General features: G+C 37.3%; 1 protein-coding gene across 1 annotated transcript in view; it reads right to left on the bottom strand.

Moving 5' to 3' along the window:
• Positions 1-1,497: 1,497 nt before the first annotated feature.
• The window catches only part of LOC124442606 (cation-independent mannose-6-phosphate receptor-like), a 10,711-nt gene continuing 307 nt past the window's right edge, over positions 1,498-11,901 (bottom strand). Inside the window, exons 2-15 of the mRNA XM_046993095.1 lie at positions 11,423-11,697; positions 10,506-10,580; positions 9,575-9,670; positions 8,830-8,952; positions 7,674-7,844; positions 6,980-7,219; positions 5,830-5,993; positions 5,545-5,591; positions 5,300-5,395; positions 4,289-4,418; positions 3,237-3,302; positions 3,079-3,165; positions 2,226-2,272; positions 1,498-1,675 (exon numbers count right to left, since the gene is read on the bottom strand). Of these exons, the coding sequence (XP_046849051.1) occupies positions 1,650-1,675; positions 2,226-2,272; positions 3,079-3,165; positions 3,237-3,302; positions 4,289-4,418; positions 5,300-5,395; positions 5,545-5,591; positions 5,830-5,993; positions 6,980-7,219; positions 7,674-7,844; positions 8,830-8,952; positions 9,575-9,670; positions 10,506-10,580; positions 11,423-11,697 (1,643 nt within the window). The 3' untranslated portion in view covers positions 1,498-1,649. The remainder of the gene's footprint in view (positions 1,676-2,225; positions 2,273-3,078; positions 3,166-3,236; positions 3,303-4,288; positions 4,419-5,299; positions 5,396-5,544; positions 5,592-5,829; positions 5,994-6,979; positions 7,220-7,673; positions 7,845-8,829; positions 8,953-9,574; positions 9,671-10,505; positions 10,581-11,422; positions 11,698-11,901) is intronic.

Raw genomic sequence — 11,901 nt, 5'->3', positions numbered from 1 at the left:
TTTGGCTTTTTGAAAAATTCGCAAGTTTACGCCTTTTGTCCCAATTGTACGCGCATCGATTTCCTGATGCGACAGGGGAATGAACAAATATAAGATGATAAAATGCAGTAATTTTGCAAAAAAAACAAATAAACGAATCAAACTTCTCCGACTGTTTCATCAAGTTTCTAACGACGGGTGAGATGAAGTAGTCAAAAGACAAAAAAATATAGCAGCCAAGACAAAATGGCGGCGGGCACAATTCAATAGTGGCACTTACCCTTTTATAGCGATACGATGCACGATAAGACGGTTTGCAGCAAATGTATTTACGAACATGCCATTTCAACCATAATGCTGTCGTTTGCCTTCAATACATTAACATCAAAATGAAATTTATGTCATGTACGAGATAACATTAAACTGTTTAAGAATAAATCCACTGTGAATAAATCCGTTCGAGAAATCAAATCCAAACCATTCTAACCTTAACTCCATCAAAAATGTAAAACGCTTCCAACGAGACTTACCGTCTGTCTGGTTTGCAAGCAACAAATAAAATGGCGGCCAGTAAGCCAATGCCGGCCAACGTCCCAATTACAGCAGCCGCTGACTTCGCAACTGAACGTGAAAGGGCCTGGGAACAAGTCGATGATCTAAAATACAGTAAAAAAGAATTGCTATGACGTGTGTTATGAAAGTAAAAAGTTACGTATGTTGAAATTATAGAGACCTACGTTACATAATCTATGTTAAAAGTAAGACATAAACATAGAATTCTACGTTACCACAAGTTACTCTATGTTCAAAAGTAACACATAAAGATAGAATTCTACCTTACCACAAGTTACTCAATGTTTAAAAGTAACACATAAAGATCGAATTCTACCTGACCACAAGTTACTCCATGTTCAAAAGTAACACATAAAGATAGAATTCTACGTTAACACAAGTTACTCAATGTTCAAAAGTAACACATAAAGATAGAATTCTACGTTAACACAAGTTACTCAATGTTCAAAAGTAACACATAAAGATAGAATTCTACCTTACCACAAGTTACTCAATGTTGAAAAGTAACATACAAAGCTAAAACTCTGCGTTATCACGAGCTACTCTTTGTTCAAAATTAATACATAAAGATAGAACTCTTCCTTATACTTAAGTTTCTTCAAGTTTTACACGAGCAAATACAAGTTTTATTAAATATCCACTCAAAGAGAAAACATAAATACGGGCGCATGAATGGGTTCATCAAGCTTCAAGAATAATTCTATAACCGGTTTACCTTGAAAAATCGCAAACACGCGTGGTCACCCGCACAAACGTTAAATGCCGCTGCTGACCAGTAGTAAAGCTCTTCAATTTGGTATCATTCTGCGGTGACAGCAATTCAATATCAAACGTGTGTAAGATTGATTTTCAAGAAACAGTGCACACAACATAAAAACTTACGCCACACAGTAGATTGACCACAATAATTTTTGAAGAACAATTGACTAACAATTCATATTCGTCATCTTTAATAAAGACAATCAAAAGAAATGCCATTAATCGTTTTACAGATTTTCCACAAGTTGTATAATGGCATGGAGATACATTCCTTGGGCAGATTTTTTGAAAGTCGATCAGATTAATCAGGGATAGAGAGGGTGGCGCACTAGCTTGGATTAGATTTCGGCGAGGACTTGTTGTTCTACCAAGATAGATTTTGTTTTGTTGAAGTCTGTTGCCTTTCTATTGTCATTGGGAGGTTTCTGAAAGCGCTCTCCATAATACACAAATTCCCATGATTTTGACTTATTGTTTGTGTTTTGGTATTTTGCAAAGCAAATTAAAACGCCCCGCGTACTTCATCTATCCGAGACTAAGACGGGTGCTCACCCCTCCCTTAAATCCATCCTTGGAATAAGTCTGATTTGTTTATAACTTTGAGATTTATAATAAATCATTCTGCACGTCTGTCTGTCGACAAATCATATTCCGAACACGTAATTTTTCGGCATCCACTTCATTGATGGACAATAATTATTAAGGCTATTAATATTATTTTATATAATTATTAATAATTATGATATATTAAGGCTATTAATTATTAGTTATATAAAAATTATACGTTATGAGATGTCAAGCCACTCACTAGTAATCAACCGATAACAAGATTCAAACAATTGCTATATGAGAGATGACTAGTTGTTTCTTTAAGGTTTATTCTTACATCATTACTGTTTGACATTCATACTTACTATGAGCAAAAAGTTGTAGACTGGTTATTCTTTCACATTTTGGAATTCTAAACAAACACAAAGACAAACCAATCACGCTTAACTAATGACTTAATCAACGACATATGCAATATGCCGAGAAAAGGAGTTGCGTGATGTTACAAAGTAAGTACTCGCATACTCAAGTGATCTGATGTCAGATTTTGAGTTTTTGCACACTTCAGTCCGGTGTCTTCAACATTAGTGATAAGTTGTTGAAAATTCAGTCCTTAAACGCTCCAGTCTAGTGTCTTTATCAAGAGTGATCTGATGTTGAAACTTGAGTTCTTATATACTCTAGTCTAACGTTGTCGTTGGGAATGATATGATGTTTAGACTGGAGTCATCATTTACTTTAATTTAGTGTCTTTATCAATAGTGATCAGATGTTGAAACTTTAGTCCTTACACACCCAAGTCTAGTGTGTTCATTGGGAATAATCGGATGTTGAAACTTGAGTTCTTATATACTCCAGTTTAGTGTCTTCATTAGGAATGATATGATGTTTAGACTTGAGTCATCATATACTTCAATTTAGTGTCTTCATCAATAGTGATCAAATGTTGAAACTTTAGTCCTTACACACTCTAGTCTAGTGTGTTCATTGGGAATGATCGGATGTTGAGACTTGAGTTGTGTTATAGACTCCAGTCTATTGCTTCCATCATCTGTGATGGGATTTAAAGAGTTCTTATACACTCATGTCTAAAGTTTTTGCCAGAAGCGATGCGCTAAATTACACGCTATCGGTAAAAACATATACAATCAAATATCGCAAATATCGCAAATATCGCAAAAAATCAAATATCGCAAAAATTTGCGTTCTTTCACTTACTCTTTCTTAAGAAAATATAAATCCAATTCGCAATTTGCGGCTTTTTTATCACTGAATCGCCAGTCTCCCGTTTTTCTCAACGCGGACCTAAATATATGGTATGAATCAATAAAAAGAAGCGTCTTCATCAGACGAAAAACTCGTGTAACAGACAATACCTTTGCTCGGCACACGCTTCATATGTTTGCCACCAAAACGTAAATTGGCAGTTCGTTTTGTCAAATCTACATGAAAGCAAAAACAAAGACAAATCGGGTGATCAATATAAAAGTACAATTAAGGCAATCATGCTAGTTTTCTACATTGACCATACAGCTTGAAGTCGGCTACCATAAGGTAAACATGGCTATGCATGGTTCATGAAGCCACATTTTATTTCAGGATACCTGCGCCTGGGGTAAAATCCCGCATTTTAGCTTACCGTGCGTTGGGAAGATTGAAATGCATGTGATCTTACAGTGACATGCATGTTTTGTAACATATCGCCTTCCCCGCTTTTAACGATCCTCTCGACTCAAAGAAGTTTCCTTGCAATGTGCCGCCGTAAACGTATACAAAACACGCAAGTCTACAAGTTCTCGCTGAAGCTTCTGTTGAAGCTCTAAAGAAGGCTTTGATCGCGAAGTCTTATTTAGAGCTTAAACAAAAGCAACTCCAAGCCTTGATTCCGAACATATTTTTTTTTGTAAAGACGACATAAGGCTGAGGAATATTCGGCGAAATAGACCGACGTGAAGAGATAAGATGTGACGTTCATTGGAGTTTGCTTAGATGATCTAGAATGAATGTTGTTTGTCTTATCCAAAGCAAAATACAGCAAATTGATTAGCCCCGTGTAAAGATAGAAGTTTGTGAAACAGGTCAAAAGGGGTATTGGTTAAGTTTATATCGATTAAAATGTTTTATCCAGAACGACATAATTCTCGCATAAAATACATTCACCCAATCTGAAAAGAGCGAAGTCTATGTCCATAGTCTTTCTCTAAAATACCATTCAAAACCGACCGTCAAAACCATGACATGCCACGAATTTCATTGACCGTTCAGCTTGAATTCGATCAAATCGCAAAAAGTTTACAAAAGCATACAGAAATAACTAATAATTATCCGTCAAACAAGTAGGAGCTGGACACAGGACTTATGACTTAGTGGTCTAAGATCTTACATAACTCTCATATAATCTACAATTTAATATATGCAGTATTCTTACCCTTTAAAACTTGGCCCAGGAATTATTCCAGCACATTTGAACTTATGGACAACAGACGGTAGTTTCCCGCCACACAGATCAATACTTTGGCTACCATTGTATACAAGACGAATGGGATATTCTTCATTTTCTATGAATACAACGAAAAATGGCAATGGAAAGATAGGTTGGGAACAGCAACCACTATATCTACCATTGAACGAATATCAAATGATGCAATTTGCAAGCAAGTTTCCACGGTGTTATGGTAATTTAGAGGCAGCTATTTTTGATTAGCTCATTTCCATATTTACATAAAAGCACAATAGAAATTACTAACAAGATGCAAAAACAAGTTTCTTTATTGCACACCAGTTTCGGCAATCTCATGTCATCATCAGTGGACTGAATGAGCTAGGTACAACCGTTACTAACAATATTTATGATATTTTGATTGGCTTTTTACAAACAATAGAAACAATAAAAATGAGTACATACAAACAACAAAAACAGTGAAAATGAGTGTAGACAAACAATAGAAACTATAAAAATAAGTACAAACAAACAATAGAAACAGCAAACATGAGAACAAATAAACAATGGAAACAGTAAAAATGAATATAGACAAACACAGAAAGAACAAAAATGAGTATACTCTGAACTAAATAACTACTTGCCGATACATGAATGCAACAAATACGTTGTTTTTATCATCAAATTGTTTACTTGTAAAGTGCCGCCATGCAAGTACGCTCGTTTTCTTTTTCCATATCGTCATAATTTGCGAACTGCAATGGCGTAAAATTGCGCAATCATACAACCTCCCTTAATAGGTAATGTAATGGAACAGAGCCCCCCTCCCCTAGGTCAGATATTGGAAAGTGCATTCGACAAAACAACACCCCTTTTTCTCTCCAAATTGCACTAATGGGAAACGGCGAGGGAATAAATGTGTGGGAGGCGTTTACCCTTTGAAACCGATCTTTTGAAATCATTGCAACTGTGCCATCATTTGTGTGATAAGATGCATACCTTGATAAGTTAGGCTGTAGTTGTTATCTACGCTTATAATCTCTGGTTCACCACCATCCTTAATACGTACTGTTGTAGCTCGAGATGAACAAACGCCTGGCGAAAATTTCAATCGGATGGTAAAGAGAAAGCCTTAATATTCTTGAGATACAGAACAGTGCAAGTCCTACTTTCGACAAAGATCGTGAAAAAATGGCAGTCCCCATTTGACTGAGCCAAAAAATCAACAGCAACATTTTACTAACCAGTTTTAGGGGTGAAGCGAACATGACCGCAAATACTGATCAAGTACCTGAAGTAAAAAAAAAATAGCCATGATCTAACGTATTGAGGTGTTCCGTCATCATGCTTTGCCCAAAAAATACCCAAGACATCGCATCCATCAAATTGTCCCCATGTCGGGGGTCGTAAGAAAATATTTCAACACACACCGATTATAACGTCTCTCTGTCAAGTTTCGCTTGACAAATGTCGAAGATCCCAGTTAAATTTCTTACTTTCATATACAACCACATATATACCATACTTACACCGTGTCATGGTGGCTGACAGAAAATTCTCTATGGTCAGCAAGGCCGTTCAGATTGTACGTTTTTTTCCCGTGTTTTACTTCGCAGGCAAATTGGCGAGGCGGGCACACCGCAGGAGTGATCAGACTGAACAAATACCTCTTCAGTTGGTTCGCCTCCGCATACTGAAGTACGAAAAGAAACAAGCATAACTGACAACGATGTAGTTATACACAATGAGACGATAGAGCTTTTGACGAAGGTTATCAAAAAGCGTGGTATTAACTAACGACATTAGAACCAGTCTTCACTTTATCAAGTCATAATCTCATTTTCAAACGCAAACATGCATTATGGTGATGGCAACAGGATTCATTTGTACTCCAGTACAGTGTCTTTATCGGGATAGACCTGATGACAGGAAACGACTTCTTATATACAATAGTGAATAGTCTTTATCATGAATAATGCGATAAAGTTATTACACATTTCCAGTGTAGTGTCTTTGAACGATTGATGTGATATTGAAACTTAAGTTTTTATATACTCCATTCTAGTGTCTTCATCAGGATTGATCAGATGACAAGGTATGACTTCTTATATGCAATAATGAATAGTTTTTATTAAGAGTGATGCTACGAAGTCATTGCACATTCCAGTCTAGTGTCTTTGAAGGATTGATGTGATATTGAAACTCAAGTTCTTATCTTCTCAATTTCAGTGTTGTCATCAGGAATTTTCTCATTTTAAACTTGATTCTTTATTGAACTCCAGTATGGTGTCTTAATTAGGAGTGATTTGATATTGAAACATGAGTCCTTATATACTCCGGTCTAGTGTTTTCATCAGGAATAATGTTATGTTAAACTCGAGTTCTTATAAATTCCAGTCAAGTGAATTTATCAGGAGTGAGCTGATGTTACACCTGAGTCCTAATGTACTCCAGTTGAAACATTAGGTCTCTCGAAGAGTTATCTAATGACGACACGTGAGAGCTGAATTGCCTCAGCCAATGACTTATAAGTGATAAAACTTCAAAACCCAAATTCTTAAATACTTACTACACACTGGATTATCGATGTGGCTGTGTCTCTCACAAATCACTTTCAACCAGAATATATACTGCAGTCTATTGTGTACATCTATAATATTAAATCATCGATTCTCCCACCTGCCCTATGTAGAGTGGAGTATTCGAATTTTGATTTTCTCCGCAGTACAAGACCAAAACGGCGTCGTCGTAATCAATTCTGACCTCACTTCCGTTATATGAGATGCCCTTACGTATTAAACTCGTCGCATTTTTACCAGCCATCTTCAAGCAAGCTTCAAATGGACGTTTGTCTTCTTTTCCGCATTTTTTGATGCGCTTTCCACACTGGCTGAAGTGGATAAGGTTTCCTTTGGGTATCTGCGATGAAAAAACAGCAAATCTTATCCAGCGAACTTGGACTGGACGACAGGGGCGTAGGAAGATCGACGATTGAGGACGGGGCTTGGGGTATTCATAAATGCACGTTGTAATCCGTAGAAAACAATGGATTTTAAAGGAGCTTTATTCGGCATCGAATGAATACATAAATACAACACCCCCCCAATGTGAACATACATGAATAATTTATCATCAAAAATGCGTTGATCCCTATGAAATGCCCCCCTTTCCGAATGTTGCAATTATTTAATTAAGTGGAGCTGTCTAAGCTCACCAAAGCGGATCTGGTAATATAAGTCTGATCACCCGGCCCTAGCCCCTCCCAATCATCAATCTTTCTACGATCCTCTGGACAAAACAGGCACAGAAAGTCTGCCCAACAAACGAAGCGCACATTTACTCGTGACAATTGACTTCTATATTACAAACTTACAGTGGCGGTGATTGATTCAGACCAACCCAAATTTCTAAGGTCAAAGCAATAGTCGCCTTTGGGCCCCACAAATATGCAGCTGTTATTGGCATAAGGCCTCGCGCAGACCAAAGTTGTCGACCATGAAATAGACACGTTACAACCTTTGGCTTGAGTAATGACTTGCTCGTTCTAGAAATGAACAAAATCGAAGTAGACGTTGACAAAATACAGTTAGAAAAAAGGGAAAAAGCCTATGCATCATGGACGGATTTTCATATTTTGTACAAGGGTGGTGCTTAAAGTTTCAGGCGGGGAAGGAGAGTAAAGCTGATAAAGCGATGACGTAAGACAATGTAAGGGTTTAGAATTAAGGTGTTCTAGTAGTGCAGCAATCGAAAGTCGTGTAGAAAGTTGAAATTTTGCCCTGAAAAACTCAGTTCAACTGTACTACCAATTTATTTTGCAAACATTTGGAGGGTTGAAATGTTTTTTAGGGGAATGAAATCTGATGTTTGAGGGGTGACAGTCCCCTGCACCCACCCCAGTAAATCGGTCCATGATATGTTTATCGATGACCTGAGTACACAACTGGATGTTTACACAACTTCTGTTCATATGAACAAGCACAGTGGTCGTTCACTCCGATGAAAGGACGTTTATTCCAAGACAGGTCTTGAAATCTTTAGTCAAGGCATTTCGCCCATTTACACATCGAGTTCAAAAGCTTTTCTACCTTGCGGTCAAGATAACAGCAATGAGCAGTTTTATAATTTCACCGCTGGAAAGTGAAACCATGCAGACCAAAGTCACCAAACAAATCAATAATTCATTTCAAGCAAATGAGGGATGAATTTACTTAGGGAAGTGCCCACCCTATAAGGTTCGTCTAGGGCCAGGGGGGTGCAGGAAAGGCGCAAAATTTCCTTGTGGAATTTCAACATAGCAAACGAATTAAGCAAAAGCAATGGTGACTTGTTTTTAATCGAGCAAACTTCAAAAAGTATCTCCAAATTATGGATAATAAAACTAAGAAAATACGATAAAGAAGACTGACATGGAACGGTGACATCTGTAAAAAAGCAACCGAAATCTAATCCAAATTTGAGCACCCTCCCACCCCCATCCCCCTAACAAAAGATGACAATGAACCAGTCATTCAAGTAAACGCACTTACCAATAATTGATTGCATATGAAAGTTATCGTCGTTGTACACGATCCGTCAGTATAATTCAATCGGACTTTTCCTTCTTTCGTTATCCGAGGTGGACCGCTAACTTTCCCCAAGCTCTTTTTACTCTGTAATGAAAACATTAAGGAAAACATTATTGATTTTTATTGCTGAGGAAAATATGAAACTTTACTTTATGCAATCTATGCATCAGAAGTAGACAATACGTCCTGTGTTTTATGAAAGCTTGTCAAGATTTCCAAACTGTCCTATCTCCTTTTCCTGTTTCGTAGCATAGCTTTTTTTGCTACACGAGCAGTTTCAAAATTTCACTGCCGGGAAGGGAAACCGTGCAGACCAAACAAATAAATAATTCATTTCGACAAATGAGGGATGAATTTGCCGAGGGAAGGGCGCACACTCAGGGGTCTGCCAGGGGCTTAGGGAATGCAGGAAGGCCGCAAGATTTACCGACGAGGATTGTGTTAGTATGTAGTCAATAGCCCTATTCACATGAAATAAACTTAATCCAGGTTTAATCTTTTAACACATAACATTATATGTATTATTTTGTACCCATCTAAACTTCCTATGAAAATCGCGTAAAGTATGCCCAAAACATGTTTGCCGAAACATTGACCTCAGTCTGAAAGGTTCGTCTAATAATTGTTTATAGTTTACATATGTTATGGCGATACTGGTATTTTGATCAGTCTTTTAATCCTCTGTGTGAATTGTGACGAGACATACCCCTGTTTGACAAACTGCGGCATTAGCAGGACAACCAGAACCTTGAACCAACGATCGGCAAACGTTTACGATAAAACGTCTATTTTCGTAGTAAAGCTTAAAGAAGAACAAAACAAGGGTACTGTTGAGAGCATAAGATATTGTCAATTCAAATTTTATAAATATTTCTTAGTTTTACAAAAAATGAACTTTCTGTCTTCAAATGGGACTTCCGCTAGGGGGTCAACTGGTGTGCCGCAAGGACCTCCGGCACCTAGAGAGTTTACAGGTGTACTCGAAGGACCTCCAACACCTAAGGTGTTTTCAAGTGTATTCCAACGACCTCTAAACCTAGGGAGTCAACGTCCAACACCTAGAGAAATCGCAGTTGTGTTGTAATGACCTCCAATTACTAGATATTTAACAGTTATATTGCAATCACATCAAACACATACTAACACCTAGATATTTAACAGTTATATTGCAATCACATCAAACACCTACTAACACCTAGATATTTAACAGTTATATTCCAATCCCATGAAACACCTACTAACACCTAGATATTTAACAGTTATATTCCAATCCCATGAAACACCTACTAACACCTGGATATTTAACAGTTATATTACAATCCCCTCAAACACCTACTAACACCTAGATATTTAACAGTTATATTACAATCCCATCAAACACCTACTAACACCTAGATATTTAACAGTTATATTCCAATCCCATGAAACACCTACTAACACCTAGATATTTAACAGTTATATTACAATCCCATCAAACAACTACTAACCCCTAGATATTTAACAGATTTAACAGTTATATTGAAATGACATCAAACACCTAGATATTTAACAGTTATGTTGCAATGACATCAAACACCTAGATAGTTAACTGGTGTGTTAAATGAAAAGGAATAAACACAAAACAATATCCAATTTACCTCATAATTTGCGTTATTTCTTACTAAAGGCGTGAGATCGTAAAACGTCTTTCCATCATGAGCCACACAGTCAACCTGACGGAAAAATTATATGACCCATGTCTTCATGTTTTACACCAATTCACACTTTTAAATTTCACACGCTACACACTATAGTTCAATACATCCGATCTTTGAGATCAGATATTTTGAAAATTGAGCTGTGGATATTGTTAGTTTCATTTGATGTGGAGTGATCTGCTATGAAAACTTGAGTTCTTATATACTCCAGTCTCGTGTCTTCATCATGGGCGATCTGGTGTTGGAACTGAAGTTCTTATATACTCCGGTCTCGTGTCTTCATCAGGAATAATCTGATGTTAAAACTTGAATCCATATATACTTCAGTCTAGTGTCTTCATTATGAGAGATCTGGTGTTGAAACGTAAGTCCATATATACTTCAGTCTCGTGTCTTCCTCATGAGTGATCTGGTGTTGAAACGTAAGTCCATATATACTTCAGTCTCGTGTCTTCATCATGAGTGATCTGTGTTGAAACTAGAGTCCATATATACTCCAGTATGATGTCTTCATCAGGAGTGTTCTGACATTGAAACGTAAGTCTTTATATACTCTAGTCTAGGATCTTCATCAGAAGTGATTTGATGTTAAAACTTGAGTCTCCATACACTCTAGTCAGATGTTTTCATCAGTAATGATCAGATGTTAAAACTTGAGCCCTATATTCTCTATAGCCTAGTGCCTTCATCACGATGATCTTAAGTTGAAACTTCAATTTGTAAATATCGCAATTTTCTGTTTCATCAAGAGCAATCTCATAGAAAAACAACACTTCTTCGCGTTCCTGTGATAAAATATCGCTATTCAAACACAAAACCGTCAAAACCGCAGCTTCCATTGGATCGTGTACACTAACCTCGGCTTCACAAGTTAGGTCCGTTTTCCATGTCACGAAATGCGTGCAGTCGCCTGTTTTCTCGATAACAGGCGATCCTCGGCCTGCTGAACTGTCGCAGATGAATGTAATCATCGTCTCCATTTTACGGCCTAGCTCAGGCACGCACATGTCTCCGTTGGTGTAATGGAGAAACAGAAACCCCTGACGATATTGAAGTTGAGTATTGACGTTGCCTAAACTCGTTGGTTTTTTTGATTTGTCATTCTTGCAAATCGACGAAGTTCCTGGACAACCTGGACAACAAATGATGCAGATAATGTCTTTATCAGTAGTGAAGTGATGTTGAAACTCGAGTCCTTATTTACTCTAGTGTAGTGCCTTCATCAGGAGTAATCTGATCTTTAACTTGACTCTTTATGTACTCTACTCTAGTGTTTTCATCAAAAGTGATCGGATGTTAAAAGTTGAGTTCTTATGTACTCCTGTCTAGAGTCTTC

The sequence above is a fragment of the Xenia sp. Carnegie-2017 genome, unplaced genomic scaffold (assembly GCF_021976095.1).
Source record: "Xenia sp. Carnegie-2017 unplaced genomic scaffold, XeniaSp_v1 HiC_scaffold_20, whole genome shotgun sequence".
NCBI lineage: Eukaryota > Metazoa > Cnidaria > Anthozoa > Malacalcyonacea > Xeniidae > Xenia > Xenia sp. Carnegie-2017.
This window is presented reverse-complemented; position numbering and strand designations above follow the sequence as displayed.